We start from the raw sequence: 25,419 nt of genomic DNA, 5'->3' as shown, positions 1-25,419 counted from the left end.
AAGTTACAAAAAGAAAAAAGTAAATATAATAAAAGAGATGGAAAATAAATAAGCTGAACACGCTACGAAACTCCAGTCCAAGCCCAGCCCTCAGAGGCAATAGAGGGCCCTTTTTTTCTCCCCAGCACAGGATAGCAGTTGCTATGAGCCCGCCACCATACACACACCTCGTCGTCACGCCGTAGTCGGTAACGAACAGAACCTTGCTCGTAAACACCCATGCGACCACTTCCAATGCCGCAGCTAGCCCCACACGTGTAAGTCAGATAGCGCTTGCGTAGCCCCGCCTCTCGCTCTCCATAGCACCGCCCCAACACGGTGGGTCACGCAGAAGCAGTCATCCCGCCCGCCTCCTCTCTTTAATCCTTTCCGGGAGCAAAAATGAACAGGACTTTCAGTTTGGCAGGGTGGAAAAAGTTCGCCCGCGAAGCCTATATATCGATCCTCCTCCCACCACTATTTTAGAGCATGCGCTCTCCAAGGTGCTGAGCGTGAATGTTATGTCTGCTTTTGCGCGCAGCTTGTGTCTATATAAGGGGAGGGGAAAGCATGTCCCTGTGCTGGTTAAACAATTTGTTTGCTATCCAGTTAGAAAGAACATATATTGCAAAAAAAAAAATCTCTAAAAAGTAGAAAAAATGGGATCTCAAAGTCCCTCCTGAGAGCCGCAATCCAGTCGGGTTTTCAGGATTTCCACAATGAATATGCATGAGATCTATGTGCATGCACTGCTTTCAATGCATATTCATTGAGGAAATCCTAAAAACCCGGCTGGATTGCGGCCAAGGAGGGACTTTGAGATCCCTCCACAATGTCATTTGTCTTGGTTTACAAAACACTTGTTTGTTCTTTAGTACAAATTTCTCATTGTTATCTGCATCAAAAAAATTTTGTTTCCTTCAATAAAAATTACAAAGACTGAAGAAGAACCCCCCCCCCAAAACCGACAGTCTCTGTGACAGCTCGGCTCGCTATGAGTCTCCCCCTCCTACTTCCTGGTTGCTCGAAATCAACAGAGGCTGGGTGTGTTCTCGCCGCCTTTATCTTCTGCAGCCAATCAGCCGAGGTCAGGGGAATTCCTCTGCTTACTTTCTCCTCCTCCCACTGTAGCCTATGAGCTGCGATCTCGCGTCTGGAGGTGATGGGCGGTCTCTGCTGGATTCTCTTCCAGTTCCTTCCTGTAGCAGGGCCAATCAGCAGGGTTCTCGCGGTCGAGCTGTGCACTGGGTGCAGACAGACTTTGTGCTCTCTTCTACTGCTTGCAAATAACGTCATCGTTCAGCAGTAGGGAGAGAGGTGGGAGGGCGTAGAAGGGAAGCATTTGGGTTTTTAAACTGTTTTATTACTGCTGTCTGGAGTTGACCGATTGAAAGCTCAAACGCAGTCTCCATTCTGTTATTACCAATCACTGAATTTGTACTAGTAACATTTTTTTACTGTGTTCTAAGTTCACTGAATATGAATATTGCGATTGTATTGTTCCTTTTTATCACCCCACCCCACATTTTTTGTAATATATTGATGGAGGTTGTTATACTGTACAGTAATTGTTTGAGTTGCATAGTTTTTCTGGGCCTGTGCTAAATTTGAAAGCAGGAGCATTGCAGGCTACCTCCCCCAACATTCTTGTTAGAGCAGTGTAAAGACGTGCTGAAATTGGGAAATGGTAGTGTGTATAAATGTGAGAAGACATGCTCGTTGGACATACAGTGTAAAAATGCTGCTCTTTAATAATATAATAACTATTTTTCTGTACTGCCATAGTCAAATGACTTCTAGGCGGTTCACATTGAAAGAAGGCTGGGCAGTCAGCGAATAACAGGAAGCATAAAATAGAAAAGTTACAAACTAATTGAGTTCCTATGGGTAAAGAATACATGAAAATTGAAGTTACCTGAGAGATTGAATTAGCGTTTACAAAGGGGAATATCATAGTGAGAGAAGATCATCTGTTTAGTCAATGAATTAGAGCAGTGGTCTCAAACTTGCGGCCTGGGGGCCACATTCGGCCCGCCAGGTCCTATTTTGAGGCCCTCGATTATATTTATCATAATCACAAAAGTAAAATAAAACCGTTTTTGATCATGTTTCCTCTTACCTATAAATTACAATATTATTATTAAGACTTAGCCAAAAGGAAAGATTTATCAACTATAAAGAGTTTTACCTCATGCAAAATTGTCATTTCTTTAATAAGAAGAAATTAACTATTCTATTCTGCGGCCCTCCCAAGTACCTACAAATCCAAAATGTGGCCCTGCAAAGGGTTGAGTTTGAGACCACTGAATTAGAGCAAACACCATTGTGCATAGAGAGAGGTATGGCCAGTATTAAAAGAGGTATTAATGCCCCCCCGGTGATACCTCATTTAGAATATTGTGTACAGTTCTGGAGAACAACACAACAAACAGGATTCGAGAGGGAGAGATGTCACCAGCTCAAGCTGAGTCAATCAGCACAAACTTTATTGAGAGTTGCTATAGTTGACTCGACACTGACAGTATTTGGGCAGCAATTAATTGCCTCTGTCAAGAGCCAAATATCAATAGTCTTCTAGTTGGTACAATGAAAATTATTAGCCAATGTGAAGGAGCAAAAACAATCTGCTTGGCAGAAAGCTGCTAGTGACTATGCCTGTGGTCACGCTTGACAAAGGCAGCTCTGGAGACCGCACCTTCAAAAAGATATAAACAGCATAGAATTGGTCCAGAGAGGAAGGCTAGTAAAATGATTGGTGGTCTTTGCCATAAGGTGTATGGGGACAGACTTAAAGATGTCAATATGTATACTTTGGAGGAAAGCGGGAGAGGGGAGATGTTTAAGTACCTAAGAGGCACAAGTGCACATGAGGCAAATCTCTTTCATTTGAAAGGAAGCTCTGGAATGAGAGGGCATAGGATGAAGTTAAGAGGTGATAGGCTCAGACATAATCTAAGAAAATACTTTTTTACAGAAAGGGTGGAGATGCATGGAATAGTCTCCCGGTACAGGTGGTACTGTGTCAGAATTCAAGAAAGTGTGGGACAGGCACATGGGATCTCTGAGGGAGAGGATGAGATGGTGGATGCTGTGGATGGGCCATTTGATCTTTATTTACCATCATGTTTCTATGTGCAGCATTCACTGACTATACAAATATCTATCAATGTCATCTCCTGCCTCTTTGGATTCATCTCCTTTTGATGTGTATGGCCCACATGTGTATGGTGTTTCACTCATGCCTGCCTGGCTACCAGTTCTCCCAAGTTTGATGCACGGAGAAATCAGTTGAATCTGAAGAAGCATGACAGCAAGGGGACAACTATTACTTATTCCTGGAATCAGTGGCATAGAGCCTTGTTATTATTTGGGATTCTGCCAGGTACTTGTGACCTGGATTAGCTGCCAAAGGAAGCACAATACTGGGCTAGATGGACCATTGGTCTGACCCAGTATTGGTTTTTCTTGTGGGCTTATGCTAGGTGCTGTACCATGGTGACATTTCTAGGGCAAAAAATTTGCATATAGAAACATTCTGACTGGCCAAAGTACCTAATCCAAAGAGCTTACATTGTGAAAGACAGTTTGTGGACATGACTGAATCTCTGTGTAACTTGGGAAATTCAGACTCGGGTACCCCAGTGTTTAGTTAATTTTCTAAGGCTTGGGGGACTTAATTGTTGAATTGGAGCTAGAATAAAATTAACTTCGCATTCCTGGGGCTAGTATTAGTTTGGGGTGCTATACAAGCATGGGCCTGCAAGTGATGTTTCTTGCTGCAGTGGTTAACCTTAAGACCAGAAGATCCAAGTCAAGAACTCCAGGTTCAGGTTCAGGACACCACATTGCCACAACACCATAGACCAAAACTAGCCTGAGAAATTTGAGTTACATTTCTTCGGTCAAAAATGGAATAAAGTTAACTCTGAGTAGAGAATGATGCGAGGAAAATATTTGTCCCCGTCCCCACAAATTCCATAGTCGGTAACAGAATAGAACCTGCTCGTAACACCCAGCGACCACACAAGCCTTGAATAGTATGATTTTATATTTAACTTATAAGTATAAAAAGAAACAATATTCTGTACAGTTGTCATTTTATAAATCACAAATAATACAAAGCAAGGATTAACAAACCCTTGTCTCCTTTCCCTCACAAATATCTCCTCCACTATTGAGAAAAACTGAAGTCAAATTACTACAGAATGCTCCATAGAAAAATCAAGCTAGCAGAATAAATTCAGTCACATATGGCAGGAATAGTGTTAGGGGAGTGCAACTAGGGCAACTGCACCCTGGTCAGATGGGAGCCCTAAGCCAGCTGGAAGCTAAAGAAGCACAGCCTGGACTTTGCAGTCCCATGTCTGACACCAGCTCTAGTAGGATACATATTTCTAAATCTGATATATTCTAATCACAAACTAGAAAACAAAAATTATTTTTTCTACCTTCTGTTGTGTCGTCATATTTATTCTTCAAATCATCTCCAAGTCAAGGTCTCTATTAACTTTTGTCTTAACTCGCTTGCTAGGGTCTCCTGACCATTTGACATATCTACTTTCTCCATGCTCATCATTCATCTTTCCATCCCGGTGTATGTTTTTCTCCATGTTCAGTATTTCTGTTCTCTGTTTTCTATACTTCCCCTTTCTAGTATTTACCCTGTACCCTTCTCCCTACATTCTTCATCAACACAATTCTGTGTTCCTATTCCCTCCATGCCCAGTGTCAGTCCTCTGTGTCCCTATGCCCTCCCCCCAAATCCAACATCTCTCTTCTGTTTTCCTCTTCTCCCTCATGTCTAGTCATCTTTTGCAAAACCGGAAGTTACATTAAGGAGGGGCTTGTCAGCTGAAGGAAGGCCTCGGAGCAGGCACAGCTGACTCATATTGGGTAAGGTAGGCACGAGGAGAGCTGGGGAGTAGATGTTGAGCCATGGGGGTGTTGCCATGCTGACTCTGGTGCAATTTTTTTTTGCCATGGGAATAAGACCTGTTACCACTCCTGCGGGGCAGTAGAAGGTCCTGTTCCTGCTGTAAACCAGCCACATTTTTCCCTGTTCCCGTGGACTAACCGTGATTTACCTCAGGAACACTTCCCTGTGTCATTCTCTAATTCTGAGTCAAAAAAGAATACTGAATTAAGCCTTTAAGACATAATGCATATTTCAGAGCAATACCTAAGGCCTTCATTAACATGAGTAAATGTATAGAACATGTGACTATGAATGTGCATGTAGCCTAGCACACCTTTTTATATTGGCCTAAATGTGGATTTTCCAGACGTTAAAATGCCCAAAAATAGACCAGTGACATTAAGCATTTTGAGTGTTGCTTTCAGACATTAGGACTTTGTCTGGTGAGCATCGCTTTTGGAGGCAGATCTGCATTAAGTTTTCTGGTTCAGTACTCTTTTTACTTAGCCCATTGCCAGACAGTGAGGTGTAGAGAGTTGCTTTATTAAACTTTGCACCATCATAGCTGAACTTTGCAGAAAATTGCAATACAAGCTGTCAAGAAAATAATTATCCATACTCAGGTGCAGTCTACAATTTCAGCAGAAAACAAATATATCCTATGTTAAGAGAGGGGGAAAAAATCATAATCTGTATTGCGCTGATGCATTTAAAATATATTTAAGGTCTGATTTCTTAGGTCGGGGGTCCCCCAAGGGTTATGTAAATAGATCAAACGGGGTGCAAATAAGGGTCTTGAAATCTGAGGCAATTTATGGAAGCATTCTAGACAGAGTGAAGGCAGTTTTTGGACTCCTATTGGTTATACAGTATAACAGTGTATTTATATTACAGTAATTTTAGCAACATGTTAGCAGTTAGCACTGTTAACTGCTAACAATGGCCTATGCAGTTGTCGGTAATCGCTTGTGTGGGGGAAAGGTCCACAGGCAAGCCAGGTTTTTAGGATATCCATAATAAATATGCAAATCTCTCTTATTCATATTCATTGTAGATATCCTGTATTTTTCACTAAAGAGCTTGCAGTCCAAGTGGGTTACCTGAGGCCACGGGAGATGGTCATAAGGAGCGTTGGTGGCATGGAGTCTCTGGTTCTGGGCAGTCCTGGTGCAAAAAGGGTATTAATCACATTTAAAAGCAAAGTCTGAACATGTACATCAAATTTGTGAATGTTTTGACTTTGTTATGAAATTTGCTTCATGCTCTTTTATGGCTTTGCCTCTCTCCACTGGTGACAGATTTTGGATTTGTGGTTGGCCCTTCTCGTTCTCTGTTTCTCAGCCCGTTGTGCTAAGCAAATACCTTGTATATGTGTCTCTCGTTGTGCTCATATCCTGCTGTGTTTTTTCCAGGATGAGTCTGGACTGGATTGGTTTTGGCTATGCCGCGCTGGTCGCCTCAGGAGGAGTTGTTGGCTACGTCAAAGCAGGTAAGTATTGAGACACCTGATCCAAGCTTGTAATCCTGTCAGAATTTCTAGAACCACAGAGTCTATGAGTGGTGTAAACCTGCAAAATTTAGGAACAGTTGGAGATTCTGCTATCTCTTGGCCATTCTAATGGGTGGGTGCTTTGGTCCCTCTGTTATGGGTGTGCCTCAGTGACTTGCAGTTTGGGCTGACTGGAAGCTTGTCTAGAGGCACCATCTGCTGTAAAACAGAACAGCATGGATACTTTGTGATTTTTATTTTGTTCCCCTGAAAAGTAGGAGTTTTGTTTCTGAGCCCACTTTTTACTAGCTCTTGCTGCCTTCTAATCCTTGTATTTCTAGTATGTCAATACTTTTGTTGTTATTTGGAATACAGTATGCCTCCACTGCTGCACTCTCTGCTATTAGTAATGGGGAGGGGGGAAAGGGGGAGGTGACTATTAATGTTAGATTCAGTACATTATCAATGGCCTCCCCACAGGGCTTCCTGTCAGCTAGCCCACTCATAACAATGACCTGCTCTTTCAGAGAGGACTGCACTCTGCTATCAATATACCTTCAGAGAGCATATGTTACTTTCAGATGATGATTAGGACTTTGCTGTGTCTCTCCCCGAATGCTACGAATGCCTGCTAAATTACATCTGCAGCATTGATTGGCTGGCCACAAGTATAGTGCACTACAAGCAATATAGACCAAGGATTTAGAATGTTATTGCTTATTGAAGAAATAAAATATACACAAGGTTCTTTAATTTAAATTTTGTCGCATTTTTGAAAGGGAATGTGTAGAGCTACTTGGATCTAGTTTTTATGCAAATTTATGAGGAAATTGCTTTCTTACTGCATATCAAAAAAATGATAGGGCTGTGCTTAGGAGTATGCAGGGCCAGTTTTAGACATGCTAGGGCACAGGGCATAAATTTAAGTAGGGGCCCCTGATTTCTCTCCTCTCTAGCTCCTCCCCTGATCTCCACATCTGCCATTATTACCACATATAAAACAACTTTAAATGAGATTACTTCTTCACACACAGAACACAGGCAGACCTTCACCAAATACAGAACAAAGGACTGCAAATAAAAATAGAAATAGGAAGACCAAAACTGAACTGGGAACTAGAGAATGACACAGGGAAAAAAATTTGTCCCCTTCTCTACCCTGTCCCCAAGAGCTCAATCCCCATCCCTGCAAACCATCTGATCTCGTCTGCACAAGCCTTGTATAGTTTTATACTGAAATTATTTTATTAAAGTATAAAAAGAAACACTATTCTATACAATTGTCATTTTATAAATCAGAGTTCTGGCTGCTGAACTAGAGGAAGAGATCTTCAGCTGGCAGGGCTTTGTTTTGTAAACGTTTATCAACACAGCTACAATGCTACCTTTACAATGCTACCTTATCATAAAGAAAAAAAATAGAAATTTTTTTCTAACTTTGTTATCTGGTTTCTGCTTTCCTCACCTTCTCATCATTCTCTTCCATCCATCCACTGTTTGCCTTCTCTCTGCCTCTTCCATATGGCATCTTCTCTATTTCTATGCCTCTATCAGAAACTGTCTGCCTCTCCCTTCCATCTCCCCCCAAATTGGTTTGGCACCCATCTTCTTCCTTCTGCTCCCCCATGGTCTGGCATCTCTCACTCACTCCCCCAGGTAGTTTTTAGCATCTCTCTTCTACTTTTCTCCCTTCAGATCTGGTATCTGTCTCCTCCCCCTCCCCCAATGCTCTGGTATCTCTCGTTCCTCTCCCTTTCCCTTCCTTTTCTGCTCTTCCTTCTCAATTTGTTTTCTACCTGTCTACTTTCTTACTGACCAGTCCTCAAATTCCCTTTCATTGTGTCTACCTACAGCTTGCCTCCTCTTTCCCTCACCCCTTCCAATATTCCCCAATCCAGCATGTGCCCTTTCTTCTTTATTCACTCCTTCCATCTAGTATGTGCTCTCTCTCTCTCCTTTCCCTTCCAAAGTCTGCTCCCCTCTCTCTCTTCTCTCCCATCTAGTGTCTGCTTCCCTTTTTCTCCTCCCCACTTCTTTCTAGCATCTGCTCACTCTCTCTCCACTTTCAGCATCTGTTCCCCTCTCTCTCCCCTCCCCACTTCCATTTAGCGTCTGCTCCTCCCTCTCTCTCTACTTCCCTTCAGCATCTTCTCCCCTCCTCACTTCCCTTCAGCGTTTGTTCCCCTCTTCCCCCCCCCCTACACACTTCCCTTCAGCACCACTCAAACTCTTCCCCTCGCCAGGCCATTTTCCTCCCTTCCCTTCACCTTTGCAGGCACTTTTGAGAGTTTTCTCTTTCTGAGGTGTCCGGATACGGCAACCGTTCTCACAATTCCCGTGCGTCTGCCCACAAAACTTCTCTTCTGACGCACCTTCCTGTTCCCACCTTTGTGGCTTGCTTGAGAGGAGAAGCTTTGGGGCAGTCCCACAGGACTTGTGAGAACGGATGCCATATCCAGACACCTCAGAAAGAGAACTCTGAAAGCGCCCGCAAAGTGAGAGGAAGGGATGCCCGGACTGCGGGGCTCCCTGGGGCCCAGGGTAACTGCCTTCCCTAACGCCGGCCCTGCCTTTATTGGCCCCTTCATGGCTCCCAGGGCAGTCCTACCAGCCTCTTCGAAGATTCCTGCAGGCAGGGCTGCTCCAACTGGAACCTTCTTGCCCTCCTTTTGATGTAACTTCCGCCCCCCCCCCCCCTCTAATTTCTGGATCCATCATTTTTTCCTCCAACTTTGGTGCAGCATTTTCCCCTCTGTCTCATCCCCTCTAACACCCTCCCCCCCCCCCCCCACACACACAATAAACTTCCAGGGGACCCTATAATCTGGCATCTCTTCCCCTTCTCCCTAGCATGGCCTGATGTTTCTCTCCCATCCCCCTCACCTTCTGGTCTAGGAAAACCATTTTCTGTGGCAGAGACTTGGATTGACTGTCCCAAAGCTTTCTTTTTGTCAAATTCTGGGCCCCTCTGATGCAATTTCCTGTTTCAGCTTGGGCAGAATGCAGCAGAGAGAAAGCTTTGAGGCAGCTGTTCAGTGTCGCTGTTGCAGGAAATCTTTTTGTCATAGGCCATAAAGTGGAGGGAAGGGATAGAAATGTTGGGCCGTGCTGGAGAAAAGATGGGAGATGCCGGGCCACAAGGCTACCTGGAATTGTGGAATCCAGGGCAGCTGCCCTGTTTGCTTCCCACCCTTAACGCCGGCCCTGGGTACATGCATATGTAGAACCTAATGTTAAAATCTCAAAGCATTGTAGTGAATGGCAAAACCCCCTTGAAAGGCTATGATGTTGCTCTGTATAGATGATCACAGTTTGAGAAATAGGGTGGGTTTATTTCAGTATGTGCTTTAAAAGCAGAAAAACTCTCTCCTTATCTAAGATTATGCAAGCAGTGTCTCACTTCCGGCTCACCACACAATTATTTCCCACGTACTCACCTTTATAGGACCCCCAGGGACCCCTGAAGAAGACTTTTTGTCTAAACGCGGACCGTGTTGGGTCCTGTATCCCTAGCGGACTAGGTCCTTTAAGGCTCTTATGTGGATGATATACTTTTATGTGGATGGAATTATTTTATGTGGATGATTTTAGTGTACCTTTGGAACTTTGATACTTTCAAATAAAGTCCATTTAGGAACATCATCACTCCACAGAGTTTTTATGGTTTTCTCTGGATTTTCTTCTTTGTGGATATTTTGGGGTCAATTCCTTTTTTTTTTTTTGGTTGTTTTTTTTTTTTTTTGTGGCGTTTCTTTCCCATTTTTAAAAATGCACTTAATCAGCTTTTCATTACATTTCTTTCAGGTAGCGTCCCCTCTCTGGCTGCTGGTTTGCTTTTTGGGAGCTTAGCTGGGCTGGGGGCCTATCAGATGTCCCATGATCCAAAGAATGTATGGCTTTCTCTAAGTATGTATTATTTTACAGCTGTGATGAGACATGCTGTTATCCAATAGTTTGCGTAAACATTTTATTTTATGTCTTTTGTGAATAGCGGAGTCTGTTTTATGTAAAATAGAAATAATCTTGGATATATGAAATTCCATGAGTTTTATGGTGTGGTTCCTCTGAGTATAAAAGAAATAGCTAGAGGGGAAGGAGGCCCATGATGATTGCATTTGGACACAACTGTGTTGCGTGTGTGTTCCGTGCTTAACTGCTGTTTTCTGAGCATAGGCACGGGACATACACTCACACAACACACACACAAACAGCTATTGGCAGAGCACTACTGGTAGAAATTTTTGCCCAGTAAGAGGTGGGCGTTTCCTTCTGTGCATTATAAGGAGTGCTCATTTTAATACTAATGAGCTCCTTGTAATGCATTTGCATAGGGTTCTTGGTAGCTGCTACCGTGATTGGTAGAAGCCCCCTTCTGAGCATTGGAGGCTGAGCTAACTTGCAAGTAAAATTGGCTATAACCAGTCTTACTTTCAAAGCCCTAGTGTAGAATCCTGCAACACGTAGCTATAGTTTGGGTCCTTCTTTCTTATATTCGTTACTTAGCTCATATTTAAATGCCATCTGCCATTTGGATGCCCAGTTTCATAGGTCCTCTTTGCAATTTTTCACAATCCTGTTGTGATTTAATAAGTTTGAATAACTTTGAGATAGATACACTAAAGATACTGACTCGATCGCTGTTGGCCGATTCTCCAGCAGCGATCGATGCGCTATCAAGTTTGCATGCAAATGGTTTGCACGCAAACACGATCGACCAATCGCTCAGTAAGCAATTGACACATGCGCAGAGCCCTAACAGCAGTGACAGGGGAAGCAGCCTCCTATCACAGCTGTTGGGGCATTACAACCCCCCCCCACAGCAGCGAAAATGTCAGGAGGGATACCTACTCCCTCCTGCCAATGCGACTTCTCCCCCTCCCTTGCGGCAGCGATAGGGCTGCCCATTCCCGTGCCAGGTGCCCCCCAAACATCCTCTACCCTCCCCCTTCCCCCTGAAAGAAAAAAAAATAAGGCAGGAGGGATGCCCACTCCCTCCTGACAATGGAGGTTCCCCCCCCATACTCTCCCAGGAACGTTGGAGTAGGATAGAAGCTCAGTCCGTCCTGCTCGTAGGCTTGCCGTTCCAGAATGGTGGGGCTTTTCTTCCCTGGTATATCATGTGATGTACGGGGAGGAGCCTGATTGGCTCAGATGGTGTTTTCCTTGTTAGCTGTTAAATCTGGGAATTGGTGTAAGTGAGCAGCAACTGGGGTTGAAACCTTGCTAACTGTTAGTAGCTAAAGAGACAGCAGTGAAATCTGTCTGCACCTAAGAGGGATGCACTCTTTCACCTACAACTGCCTTGCAGGTCTTTTACAGAAAATCGCATCATTTTTATATTAAAACAGAATAACAAAATATAATCTGTTTCATTGAGATATTTACTTATTCTTTTTTTTTTTTTTTTTTACCTCAAAGTTGCATCTGGCGCATTGGCTGGTGTTATGGGTATGCGGTTTTACAACTCTGGAAAGTTCATGCCTGCTGGATTAATTGCTGGGGCCAGGTACTGTACTCTGCTGCTGCTTCCTTTTGCTCACCTTCCTCCCCCAATGGTGCATATGGCCTGCAAGTTTAAGTGAGGCAGAAATTAAGACAAGGTGGTTCTAAGTTCCTAGGTTCTTATATAGAAAATAAAAAAAGATCCGCCAAAAAGATTCCACAAGGAAAACAGCAAAGCAGAAGCAAAAGAAACTGTGGAATTGATGATCCTGATGAAATCTTTATTTGAAAAGGTGCAGATAAATTCCAAAATAAAATGCAATATAAAAATATAAAACACGGTAAAAAGTATAGACCTGACACAGGCCGTGTTTCGGTTGTAAAAGACCTTCTTCTGGGGTCCGGTACTTCTTTTTTTTTTTTCAGTTCAATAATTTTTATTAAGTATTTTAAAGGATACAAGAATCATTTAAAGTACATAGAAACAAAATAAAGCTTTCTGTATATAGAGTATACAAATCTATGTTTAGCTATAGAGGAGCAAAGGCTCCAATTATTGAGGGTGCATGTAAGGGATATGTAAGATAAAGATGAGAGAGAGCAGTAAAGGAAAAAGGAAAGAAAAATGAAAGAGAGAAGAGAAGAGAAGAAAAGGATAACAGGAGTGTCTAAGAAGATGAGCGCACATAGGAATCTAAGAATGACCATGGAGATTTGTTATATTTCAAGTTCATGCAGGTTCGGAATGTAACTCTTTTCTCATATGCATAGGATTCAAATCTATGATACATACTCAGAGAGTTCCACCAAAAAGTATAATTTAGTAGCGAAGGTGATTTCCAATTTTTTAGAATGTGCATGAGAGCAGTCACCAACATGGTATCAATGAGTTTAGATGGACAATTTGATTGTGTAAAACATGGGTGTTGAGAGCGAAGGATTACAATGTCCATAGAGATTTCTTCTGAGCAGTTAGTAATAGATTGTATGGTGTTCCAGACGTAGGTCCAAAAAGAACGGACTAGAGTACAATGTAATAACATATGATCAAGAGTTCCTTCCTCTTTTAAACAGTTCCAGCAAACTGAGTCTTGCTTTAAGTTAGCTTTCCACATGCGAAGTGGAGTCCATATTGCTTGCCACATAAGAAAGTACATTGATTGTGATACTCTAGAAGATAAAAGCGGGCGATTTGTTGATGACCAAAAAAGCTCCCAATCAATATCAGAAATCGGAGTGGTGAGTATAGCATCCCAATGCTTCATAGAGTGAGGTGAAAAAGTGAAGGAGTGATCTCTTAAAATACTATAGAAGGATGATATCGCCTTGCCTTTTAATAGAGACAAAGAAGACCAGTGGTAAATAGTATTTTTGGAAGTCATATAGTCAAATCGTATATGCATAGAAGACAACACTCCAGTGAGAGAACGCCATTGTGAATAAGCAGAAGGAGGCAGCGAGTATGTAGAGCACAGTATATCGAATGGAGTTAACGAGTTGAGGATAGACAATTGATGGACAAACCATATACCTGCCCGCTGCCACCTTTTCCATGATAGAGATTTGTCGTGATTTTGAATTTTGGGATTGTTCCAAAGGGACATGAGTGGACTAACATTAATTGAGATTTCAGTCATTGTATCTATAAGATAAAGAGCATGCTGCGTTGCACTCAATAAAGAGTATCTCTTCAAGTGCCTTGGTATTGACACCGTTAGTAAGCAGGAGATGTGTAAAGGCGTACATAAAAAACATTCCATTTCAAACCAGGCAGGAAGATCTTGAGTGGAAAGATCTTGAGTGGAGGAGTTAGTGAGCCAGTAAGCTCCATATTTGGCTAATGAAGCAATATAATAGTGATAGAAATCAGGAAAGTTAAGACCACCATTGATCTTAGAGGCTTTCAATTTGGCGAGAGCAATTCGAGGTTTTTTCTTGTTCCAAATGAATTCAGATATTTTCATATTTAGCCAATGAAATAATGATTTCCGGCATAACAGAGGGAGCATAGAAAAGATATAATTAATTTGAGGGGCCAGAGTCATTTTGATGGATGCTATTCTACCCCACCAGGATAAAAAAAGTGGAGACCATCGTGATGTAGTGTTTAGAACTAGATTTTTGATTTTAGATATATTAAGATCTTGAGCATGAACCGAATCTTTATGTATTAAAATCCCCAAGTATTTCACAGCTTCATGTGACCATGAGAAAGGAAAATGAGCCAAATCTGATGGAAGTATATTATCATTTAGAGGGAAGATCTCTGATTTCTCCCAATTAACAGAGTAACCGGAAAGGAGGGAGTATTGAGTGATAATATGAATAAGATTAGGAAGGGAGAGTAAAGGGTCCCTCAGAAAAATTAAAACATCATCAGCATAAGCTGCTAATTTAAAGTCTCGATCAGAAGAGGGAATACCTTTAATTGAGGGATTTTGTCGTATAGCTGAAAGGAGTGGCTCCAACACTAAATTAAATAGCAATGGTGAGAGAGGACAGCCCTGTCGAGTGCCTCTATGGAGGGGAAATTTATTGGATAAAGAATTGTTAATCCTAATACGAGCTGCGGGTTGATGATATAGCGTTTTTATCCAGTTTGTAAAAAATGGGCCAAAATTATACCACTTTAGGACACGGAAAAGGAAAGGCCACTCCACTCGGTCAAAGGCTTTTTCAGCATCGAGAGCTAGGCCTATTACAGGGTCTGACATTGTTTTAGCATGAGCGTTGATATAGTGAAATAGGCGCAGGTTGTCTCCTATGTATCTTTGTTTAATGAATCCTGTTTGATCTTTATGTATAAGCGACGGGATTATTTTGGTAAGTCTTAATGCAAGTAATTTTGCCATTATCTTGTAGTCTAAATTGAGGAGAGAGATGGGGCGAAAGTTTTCAACCAAAGTGTTATCTCTATCAGGTTTAGGGATTACTACAATAGTGGCCTCAGTGAAATTGAATTGCATGTCCGGAGTGGAATGGAGGAAGTCATAATATTTAAGGAGATGAGGAGCTAGTAGGTTGCGAAATTGCTTAAAGAATTTGTTCGTAAAGCCGTCTGGGCCAGGGGCTTTCCCAGCAGGTAAGGAAGAAATGGCAGTTTCAATTTCTAATATAGTTATTGGGGAATCAAGTTCCATTTTAACAGATTCTGGAATGGTCGGATGAGTTAATGAGGTAAGAAAGGAGTCTATATCTGTTTCAGGAGTAGTAGATTCGGATTGGTATAAAGAAGTATAGAATTTTTCAAATTGAGAGGAAATTAGAGATCTGGTTTTGACTAATTGACCTGATGGATTCTGAATAGCCGTTATATGTTGTCTTTTAGATTTATTTTTGAGGTATCTGGCCAAAGGACGACCCATTATATTATCTCCCATATAATGACCAGAGTTAGAGATAAAAATATCACACCTAGCTGCATATGAAATTAAAGTATTATATTCATATTTAAGATTTTGAATACGTTGGAAAGTATTTGGGTCATGTATGTGATTAGACATATGTTGTAATTCTAAGGTTTTGATGGAGTTTTCTAAATCTTTTTCCTTTTTCATGGATTGTTTCTTTTTCCAAGAGGCAATTTTAATCAATTCACCTCTAAGGGTTACTTTGTATGCTTCCCAGACAATGGAAGGGCAAATTTCAGGATCTTTAGAATTATTTTCAAAAAACTCCGCAGTGAAAGAATTGATTTTTTCAATAATTTCCTCGTCTAGCAGTAAGGCGTTGTTTAGCCGCCATGAGGGGGATTCCTTTTGTGGGGCTGAGATGGATATATATAAAGAGATTGCAGCATGATCCGTGAGAGAAATTGGATGTATAATGGTATTGGTGAGATCTTGAATAAGAGAAGGGGATAGGAGAAAATAATCAATTCTCGAGTATGTATTATGTGGAGGTGAAAAATGTGTGTATTCTCTACCTTTCGGGTAAAGCAAGCGCCAAGGATCCACAAGAGAAAAGGCGTCCTTTAAAGCATGAAGAGCTGTGAAAGACTTGGATTTGGAGGGTTTACAAGAAGAAGATCTGTCAATATATAGATCTTGAATTTGATTAAAGTCCCCTCCCAATATAAGAGAACAAGTACCAAATTCAACTATCGCCAGCTGAAGCTCTTTGAAAAAGTCTGGGTGGTCTTTGACCGGGCCGTATATATTAAGAAAAATAAAATTAGTTGAGTGTATCGCAGCATGTACTAGACACCATCTTCCTTCCGTGTCTATTTTAGAATTGTGAATAACGGGAAGCAGTTTATCATTAAGAAATATTGACACACCATTTTTCTTTTGATGAGTTGCAGGGGAATATAAGTGAGTTGAAAATCCCTTTAGTTGAAATTTCGAGGCAGCAGCGGGTAGGAGGTGGGTTTCCTGCAAATAAATTATATCAGGATGTTTATTGGAAACATAATTAGCTATCTTTTTCCTTTTAATGGGATGGTTAAGACCATTCACATTAAAGGAAAAAACATGTAAATCAGCCATAATATATGATATATATTGTTGAATCATAGATTATATCTCCTCTGTCCAGAAAAAATAATTGATATAATTGTAAGCTCGGGCAGACACTCCTGTCTAAGAAGAGAGATAAAAAAAGTGTGAAAGTAAAAGAAAAGAAATCAATAACATCAGCATAGTATATGGTCAGAAAAAGAATGGACCACACTATTCTACATATTTTAAAACATTTTAAAGGTGATCCTGTGATCACGGAATAATAACACATATGGAACAACTAGTAAATTCCACACCTATTCAATAACAGTACTTCTATAAACCACAAATTAAGGTTGCAGGATCAGCAAACTAAGATACTGTGTACAATAGTGCGTTGCCGATCAGAGCAGTGTCAGCTAATCGACAGTGTTTTAGTTTGGAATTTATCTGCACCTTTTTCAAATAAAGATTTCATCGGAATCATCAATTCCACAGTTTCTTTTGTTTTTGCTTTTAGATTCTTATATATACTTTAGCCTTAACCTTTATCTTTTTTTGTTTCCAAATATGCCTTAATAGACAGAATCACAGTTCAGAGAGGGAAAGAGGGACTCGTGTTTGCTGTAATCCTTGATGCTGCTCTGCTGCTGCTATCGTAATGATCTAAGTACTATCCTATACCTACGTAGATACTAGGGGCCAGATTCTCTAAAGGGCGCCTAACTTAAATGGCAAAATCCCCTTAACAGCTTCAATAATTGAAAAATAAATTTAATTGGGCAACAGGTGCCTACCCGATTCTATAAAAGGTAGGTACTTAGCAGCAGCTAATACTCAGGTGGGCATTTTTATGGGCAGAGCGTGACTTGGCGTCGCTAAGTGTGATGCTCCAAAAACTTAGGTGCCTGAAATGTAGGTCTTTAAAACCCTGGCCTACATTTCTGGTGCCTTAAGTTATTACTTAGGCACTGCTGCACACGATTCTGTAAACGGTGCCTAAGCAGCTGGCACCATTTTTCTAGGCACCGGACGATTTAGGCACCATTTATAGAATCCAGGCCTGTATGATTAATCAAACAACACACACTTTTGTGGCTGATATCCATATAGCTTCTGTATAAACAAACTCCTTAAATATTCTATTGAAGCTGATCTCTTGGTCCTGTCTACGCTATGTAATATGCTTATGTTATTTGTATTGTCTCCCTGAATATTGTGACGTACTAATTATTTTACATTTGTTCATCGCTTTGTATTAAGATTCATCAAATTTTAAATAAAACTTGAAATTCTATATTATACCAGGACAAGCAGGCAGCCTATTCTCACATGTGGGTGATGTCATCCACGGAGCCCCAGTATGGACACTTTAAAAGTGCATCGCCACTTTGAGAAATTTTAGAAAGTTTGCGATAGCCCACACTGCGCAAGCGCGAGTGCCTTTTCACCCGACGTAGGCACATGGCTCCTCAGTTCTGTGTTTTCCGTGGAGGTCATCTTTTCAAATGTTCTTCGTTATTTGCCTTTTGCCTTCCCACTCGTGCGTATTTTATTTTATTCTTTCTCTTGTTTTTTCTTTTTGTAAAAAAGAAACCAGAAGAAAAATGGTGAGTCCACTTTTCTCCGCCTCGCTTTCCCTTGCGGGCACTTAGTCGGCGGGGCCTTTTGACATTGTCTCAGCCTCAGATTCAATTTTGGCTGAGATGTTGCTTTTCCCGTTGATGTTTTGCCCATTTTTCGGGATCTTCATAAGTGTGGCAGGTGCCGTGGCACATTGTGTCTCCAGTTATCATTAAATGAAGACATCTTCAACAGCAGCATCGAACACGTCAGCATCAATATCTGCATTGGAGGACGATGTCACAGGTCATTATGGCATTGAGTCCATTCATGCTGACCTTTCAGAAACCATTCTGGCGGCTCGCTTATTCTTCAGAGAGGGTTGCATAATCCATAGCTCCCTTTTTCAGGCAAGCTGCGACCCTAACAGTACTGGCAGAGAAACCTAAAATACTGGTGTCTTCCATGAGCCACCAGTTTTTTCCTACCAATATCGTAGGTCATTATGGCATTGACTCCATTCATGCCGACCAAGTGACCATTTCCGGCTGCAGGCACCTACGGTACTGGACAAGTAACCAAAGGTACCGATGGGCTTTTCCTCATGGAATGGGGCTTTGTGCACCAATGGTACCGGCTAAATAGTCAAAGGTACCAGTGATATTTTCTCTTCAGGATCAACTTCAATGTTTTTTTTCCTGACACCTATGACTGTACCAGACAGTTCTACTCATGAAAATACAACTTTCTGGTACCGTTGATGCTTCATATTTTTCTTGTCTGTAATAAGTTTCGCAGTATGAAATTTGCAATACCAATTTAAATGGGCAGAATCAAGCACTACAAATCCCCCACTGCTTTGGGATGTAAGTTCAAAATCAGGGCAAGCCCAAAATATCCAGCCTGGAACTGGGTAACTTGGCACTTCTGCTTATGTGTACTTTTAGTTTTGGTTTTCCTTTCTTCCCCCCCCACCTCCACACTTAACTTTCCCACAGTATACTGCTACTGCTGCTGTCCTGGGGATTGGGTAGGAGTCAGGTCAGTGCATTGGTGTTGATGTTGGGTGCTTGCAGCCCTGACAGCTGAACAAGGAGAACCAACCCAAAAGACAGGAAAGGGAGCTGGAAATTTTCCTTTTCTGCATTTGTTTCTAAATAAACATCCCAGTTATAACAGATACTTTATTTATATAACGTCAAAAAATATGCTTAAGTCTGAGAACTGAATATGCAGCATAACTTTAGATGGCCAGTTTTTATAAAGCAAGGCTGTGTTAATACTGTGAATAAAGAAGTTACGAACTGAATTCTATAAATGGCTTTCAGAGTTGGGTGGGGTTTATAGAATAGCATTTGGCACTGGGAACCATGCCCAAGATTTACACCAAGTAAAATCTGGTATAAATTGTTGCACCTAAATTACATGTGAATCTCCCTTATTTTGTAAAATTGTATGTAAATTCCAGGAATGCCCCTGATCCACCCATGGCTGTGCCTTTTCAGAACCACACGTAAAATGTACACGGCTCCTGACAGCTAACGATATGTGCAAATTCAATTAATTCCAATTATTGATTAGTGCCCAATTGTCAACACTAATTGGCTTAGCAATAAAATTGTGCATGCAAATTGGGTATGCGTCCATATATAGAATTTTTGAACACCATATATAGAATTAGACCATAAATGGAGAATGGCTGAATATTAGTATAACTTCTGCCTCTGCCAGTTCTGCCCCACTTTATCAGACAATGGTTGCCTTGCTATTTTATACCATACAATGTCTGAGTGTGATGCAGGGATTGTAACTACAGCCTCGGCAATTGTGGGTTCAGGCCCACATTGTGCCCTGTGACCCTGAGTGGGCCACTTGCTACATCATTGCCCCAGGTACATTATTAGATAGATTGTGAGCCCACTGGGACAGATAGGGAAAAATGCTTGAGTACATGAATAAATTCATGTAAACCGTTTGAGCTCCCCTGGGAGAACGGTATAGAAAATTGAATAAATAAATTTATACAGATAAAGGGTTGTTGTTTGTTTGTTTTTTACCAGAAAAGCATAAAGGGATCAGCATCTGATACTGGCCATAAAAATATTGACGACTATCACTCCCCAGAATATTATCTTACTGTTATTATTATTATTTTTTAAACTTTGAATTTAGTTTTAAGCGATCTTTTGCTTATCTATCTAGTACCATGTATTCCAGACATTTAAAAGACCCATTTTGTTCTGCTTACCTTCTAAGCATAGTTTTGACATAACCAAAAAGTACCACATTCTTCTCTGCATTATTTCTTTGTTTTATTGTTTAAACAAAATGTCTCTTTTTAAATTTTTTTCTAGTTTGTTAATGGTTGGAAGACTTGGACTTCGGATGCTTAACAGGCCACATGAGCCATAATAGGCTTTGTACTGTGTGCCTGGAGCTGTTGCATGCTCTACTTAGCCGGGCAAGGCTACAGCATTTGAGACTCTGCTTTCAGGTGTGAAATGCCATCAACCAAGAAGCACAGATTCTATGCCCTTTTGGCAAACTTGATTTATAATCTGCAAAAGATATTTTTGTCAAATGCTTTAATATCCAAAATGAGTGATTCATAGTATAGTATCACCTCACTGTGGACTGTTGAATTCTGTGGTCTGTACTGCAGGAACTCCTGCTCCCTCTATCTAAACAGACAAGTAAAAATGGAACTGGTTTACAACTGTAAGAAGCTGTGGTTGTCCAACCAGAACACATTAAGCAAATTGGAAAGGTGGTCTGTACTGCAGGAACTCCTGCTCCCTCTATCTAAACAGACAAGTAAAAATGGAACTGGTTTACAACTGTAAGAAGCTGTGGTTGTCCAACCAGAACACATTAAGCAAATTGGAAAGGAGAATAAAACTGCAATAATAAAAAGATGAATATTTGATGCTGTGTTCTGCCACAGACTTCTTGTGTCTAAATGGGCTGCAGCTGAGTAGCTGGCGCTGGTGTCATTTTTTTCATCTCTGAAATCTATAGTTTAGATCATAGTAAATCAAAGATTGTATCTAGATAAGTATGCTTCACAAGGTTTTTTTTTGTGCATCTTCTACACCTTCATAGCAGCATTCACCCTCACAGCAAGTAGCTCCTTTCAAGTTCCCCTCTCCTTAATCCCTTCTATTCCCCTCTGAAAGCCCTACTCCCAGACCATCTGACTTTTCTTCCCTTTACACATCCCTGATTGACTCTTCCAGACATTATTCTATCTGAATTTTCGACACCAAGTTCTAGCCCCCTATCTTCCTCTCCCGTGGTGGATTATCAAAATGGCTTACCGTGGTCTTTTTCCAAGGTTCCTGGCAGACTCCAACTCTGCCTTGCAAATGTATTACAAGGTCATTAATATTTAAATGAGCACTCTGGGCGATTATCTGTTATTACCTGGTGAATTCCCTAAACTTGCTGTCCTACATTTGTGAACAAAATTTTCTGGTAGGTCTGAGCTTTCATAGCCTTACATTCTGGTCAGTGCCTGAGCCCTGATTGGCTCAGGCATTAACAGGAAAGTAAGGATTCACAGCCTAGACCTGCCAGAAAACCCCTGACACCTCCCCCCCCCCCCCCCCGCAGCAGTGGGATGGATGCCCACTCCCTTCAGCCAACAGGCCTGCCTCTTCAAAATGGCAGGCCTTCCCCTCCCTGGTGCATCCTGGCCTAAGGCTCTGATTGGCCCAGATGCCTAAGGTCTTCTCCAGCTCAGAAGCACCGTGGCGGGGAAGGTCCGCCATTTTGAAGAAGCGGGTCTGCTGGCCAGAGGGAGTAAGCATCCCTCCAGCTGGCCTGTATAAATAAGTTAAGGGGGGGTATGGGATTGTTGGGGACACAATCACAATAGCAGGATGGAGTGGCATCCCTCCTGCTTGATGGCAGTGACGGCAGGGATTGGGCATCCCTCCTGCTAGGGTGGTGAGGAGGGGGGGAGTTGGGAAGGTATGCTTTACGGCAGCGGGAGAAAGTGGGCAAAATTTTCTGGCAGGTCTGAGCTGTCAATGGCTGAGCCAATCAGTTCTCAGGCACTGACTAGAAAGTAAGGCTATCACAGCTGGAAAATATTGGCTGCAAATGTAGGACAGCAATGCTAGGGAATCACCTGGTGATAATAGAGAATTGCCCAGAGTGTTTGTTTAAATATTAATGACCTTGTTGTAATACATTTGCATGGCAGAGTCAAAGTCTGCCAGGAAGTTTTGAAGACTATGGTGAGCCCTTTTGAGAACTGGCCAGTAGAATACTTCCACACTAAACCGGCTGGAACCAGTTTAGCAACCATCCTTAAAGGCATGGTGGGTTTTGAGAATCTTCCCTTAATCCGTATTTGCCCTGTGTACTTTTCAATACAATTTTCCCCTTTGGTGCACTAACAGTAACATTTAAGCTGCCTACAAAGGCACTAGAGTCCTCTTTGATGTAACTTCTTGTTTACACGGGGAAGTGGCAGAAAGGAAGGTGCTGCAGCTGACGCTGGCAAATTAATGTGCCAGTTAGTGCTCTGAAGGGGAAAACTGCGCTGAAAGGTGCACTAGGGGGCATAAGGGTGAGAGAGACAGCAGGTCGGGATTGCTGCCCCTAGAGGCTTGCATGTGGCTAAATGCTGCTGTGGCGCCTTGGCAATTGGCATGTCGGAGAATGATGGGGAGCCGATAAAAAGAAGGTGCTGGAATGCTAAACAAAACACCCCTCTGCATCTACCAGCGTCTATGGGCTCCTTTTACTAAGGTACGTTAGGGCCTTAACGTGCAGAATAGCGCGCCGCTAGACCTTAATGCCAGCATTGAGCTGGTGTTGCGCAGTAATTTTGTGCGTGCGCTAAAAACGCTAGCACACCTTAGGAAAAGGAGCCCTATGTTGTGAGTCTGGCTTATTTTTCTTTGAACTGACTGCATTTTCTATATTTTCTTACTAGTTATATCAAAGCTTACTTCAGGTTTTGTGGCCAAGAGGCTATGACATTTGGGTCTGCAACAAAATCAGAATCACAACATTCTTAACACAATCACTGTCACAGTAGTTTATTCATCTTTTAAATAAATCTGGTAAGGTTAGAATGGTTCATAAAATGGCAGGTTTAATACAGAGTTCAACAGTTTAAAGTTTCAACTTACAATGCAGCTTTGACAAAAAAAAAAAATGCATTAGTTGGAAAACCATTTTAAAATCATATTTACGAGTGCAAAGTCATGACTTTGCTAACAACTTAAAAGGAAATAGGGTAGCGACAGAAAACATTATGATCAAAAAAGAAAGGAAACCTATGAACAAGACCAACAGGCAAAACAAGAGCAATATATTTTCATTGCTAGTGGTGCTTTAATAAAAATGTGTTTGCCGCTGCTCAGTGTTTCCAGTTACCTCTATTTCTCTTGTTTGCACTGCCCCAATGCTCACCTACCTCTAATCTGTTGGAAAGGACATTAAATGTATAAAAACAAATGGAAGAACCCTACATTTAGGGATAGATACACTAAGGACCACTGTGGAGTGTTGCATTTACAAAGTTGCAAATAAGTCCAATATGCCATAACAGTCTGATTTGAAGAATTCATGACATTGAGGCTGATGCCCCAAGCTGCCTACTGCCACTTCATATCTTTGTGAGACTTTACCTTTCTTTAACTCATGCAAAAAAATAAAATGTCTCATTATGGTATCTATAGGATAGAGGAAATTGTAGTCATCTAAAATTTGAACTTTGAATTTAGTAGGGCTCCAGGCAATATACTGGAATTCAGGTCACAAACTCTTGCTTTCTGAGATCTTGTGCTTTTTAGTACATCTAAAAATTTAACTGTAGTTTGTTTGCTATTTTTTTTTTGCATTCCAATGCAATGAATTATATACTGTTACAATTAACAATACAATTTGTGTGTTGTTACATGAAACAAGAGATGTTGCTATAGAAACATATTAAAAAGGTGTGAACTAGTGCTGCAATCAGACACTGCTTCCAACTCTGAAAATCTAAAAGTTGTCTCCTGTGTAAGCTAGGATAAGAGTGCATTAAAATCTGGAAGGAAGGACCCTCTGGAGAGAGTGCTACAAGCAGCCTTATTGATTCACTGCAAGAGAGAGCACCAACTCCTGCATGTTCTCTGCTACAGCAGCTTTATTTTGCAAAGAGATATTTTCTAGTTTGCTGTGCTTTTTTAGTAAACATCTTTCCCTGGAAAGTCACATTTGTCATTATAGTATATGTTGGACCTCTTTTTGGAAAAAAAAAAAAAAAAGAGCAGGAGAAAAATTTTAGATTCCAAGGCTGCCTCAACTAGCAGGGATGCAGAGCTCTAACATCAGCTCTTCAGAAAAATATATACTATAGCAGGTTTGTCCAACCTTTTTCTTTCAGGGGCCATATTTTATATTTTGTTAACATTTGGAGGGCCAAAACACACACTATCGTACTTTGCCATGTTACATCAAATAATGGCAAAATACGATGTTGACTAAACACCCCCATCTTCACTCAGACTTTCTCTCTCATATACCCCCCTCACCTGGCTTCAGTTGCAGATCAAACAACGGGATTCCTGCTTCCCCACTGCAACATGGTTTTCTGTAAGCTTGAGCTGTGTGGTGCTAGAAGTTTGGGTTTGATCTTGCAGTTTCAAGTCTTACAAGACCAACCCGAACTTCCAGCATCATGTGGCTCAAGCTGTTAGAGAGATCATTCAAGGTAGGGAAGCAGGAATCCTACTGTAAACACCACAAGAACTGCCAAGCTTCCAGAGCCCAGCAAAATTTAAAAAAGCACTTGGTAGGCAGATTCTGGCCTGCAGACTATAGGTCAAATAAATCTGATATACAGCCTCTTGCTTTTTTAACAAATATTTCTTCCTTCTTACAGCCAGCTTCAACCACTGTTCATCCTACAAAAACTCTTAACATTTGATCTACTCTGGAAATATGTATAAGAAAATGTATTCTATAGTTATGCTGGAGTTTTAACAATTATTCAGTATTAGTTCAAATACCCTATGGGCTTTGGCAAGCTACTTTAAAAATTACTCTCTAAAATTCAGGCTTAATTAATGCTTCAAGGTATATCTGTGCTAGGTAAAATGAATGTCACTTCATTTAAGGACATACAATAAAATAGCAGACCTTTAAACTATATAGCATTACATATTCTTTATCAAAATTAGGAAGAATAAATTTATTAGAAAATGGCTAAAGATACACATGTACAATAAATACAACATTAACAGTTTTCTATCGATGCCCTCCGTATTTGGCTATCCAGTCTGTCCTTCCATGCACAGGCTGGACAGGAGGGGGCCGTGCTAACATGTTCAGGTTTTTTCCTGCAGCATTATAGTTATGGCTTTGTAACTGAGAGCGGGAAGCTTTTGTTTTCCAGTTGTCATAATCTGAAATCAAATAAAATGAACAATTTAGAATCTGAAGTAAAGCAACTTGGTACAACTAGGCCCCATCGAGCCTAAAAAATGTAAGAAAATTTAAAATTTTGAAAAGAATGAACATTTGTGCTGGATACCCTAAGCTCTCTTACTAATTCTAATTTCAAAAACTAAACAAATATTTTTAGAAAGCAG

General features: G+C 41.2%; 2 protein-coding genes across 12 annotated transcripts in view; one reads left to right on the top strand and one right to left on the bottom strand.

The window, feature by feature from the left end:
* Positions 1-453: 453 nt before the first annotated feature.
* LOC117355722 (transmembrane protein 14C-like) lies at positions 454-23,017 on the top strand. 4 transcript variants are annotated; one of them, XR_004538441.1, is made up of 6 exons: positions 454-482; positions 6,307-6,383; positions 10,188-10,289; positions 11,802-11,889; positions 20,182-20,594; positions 20,716-23,017. XR_004538441.1 is itself a non-coding variant. In XM_033934683.1 (5 exons), exons 1-5 carry the CDS (start codon positions 469-471, stop codon positions 20,237-20,239), a joined length of 339 nt encoding a protein of 112 aa, XP_033790574.1. In that variant the 5' UTR covers positions 454-468; the 3' UTR covers positions 20,240-20,753. The 4 variants fall into 4 exon arrangements, 2 of the variants coding, with proteins under 2 accessions (XP_033790574.1, XP_033790575.1); XR_004538442.1 differs by having other exon boundaries at positions 20,182-20,473; positions 20,595-20,753; XM_033934683.1 differs by having other exon boundaries at positions 20,182-20,753.
* Positions 23,018-23,664: 647 nt separating this feature from the next.
* The window catches only part of MAK (male germ cell associated kinase), a 148,434-nt gene continuing 146,679 nt past the window's right edge, over positions 23,665-25,419 (bottom strand). For all 8 annotated transcript variants that reach the window (XM_033934679.1, XM_033934680.1, XM_033934682.1 and 5 more), the window contains one exon: positions 23,665-25,233. In XM_033934679.1, the coding sequence (XP_033790570.1) occupies positions 25,076-25,233 (158 nt within the window). In that variant the 3' untranslated portion in view covers positions 23,665-25,075. The remainder of the gene's footprint in view (positions 25,234-25,419) is intronic.

Source organism: Geotrypetes seraphini, chromosome 2, assembly GCF_902459505.1.
Source record: "Geotrypetes seraphini chromosome 2, aGeoSer1.1, whole genome shotgun sequence".
NCBI classification, from domain to species: Eukaryota; Metazoa; Chordata; class Amphibia; order Gymnophiona; family Dermophiidae; genus Geotrypetes; species Geotrypetes seraphini.
This window is presented reverse-complemented; position numbering and strand designations above follow the sequence as displayed.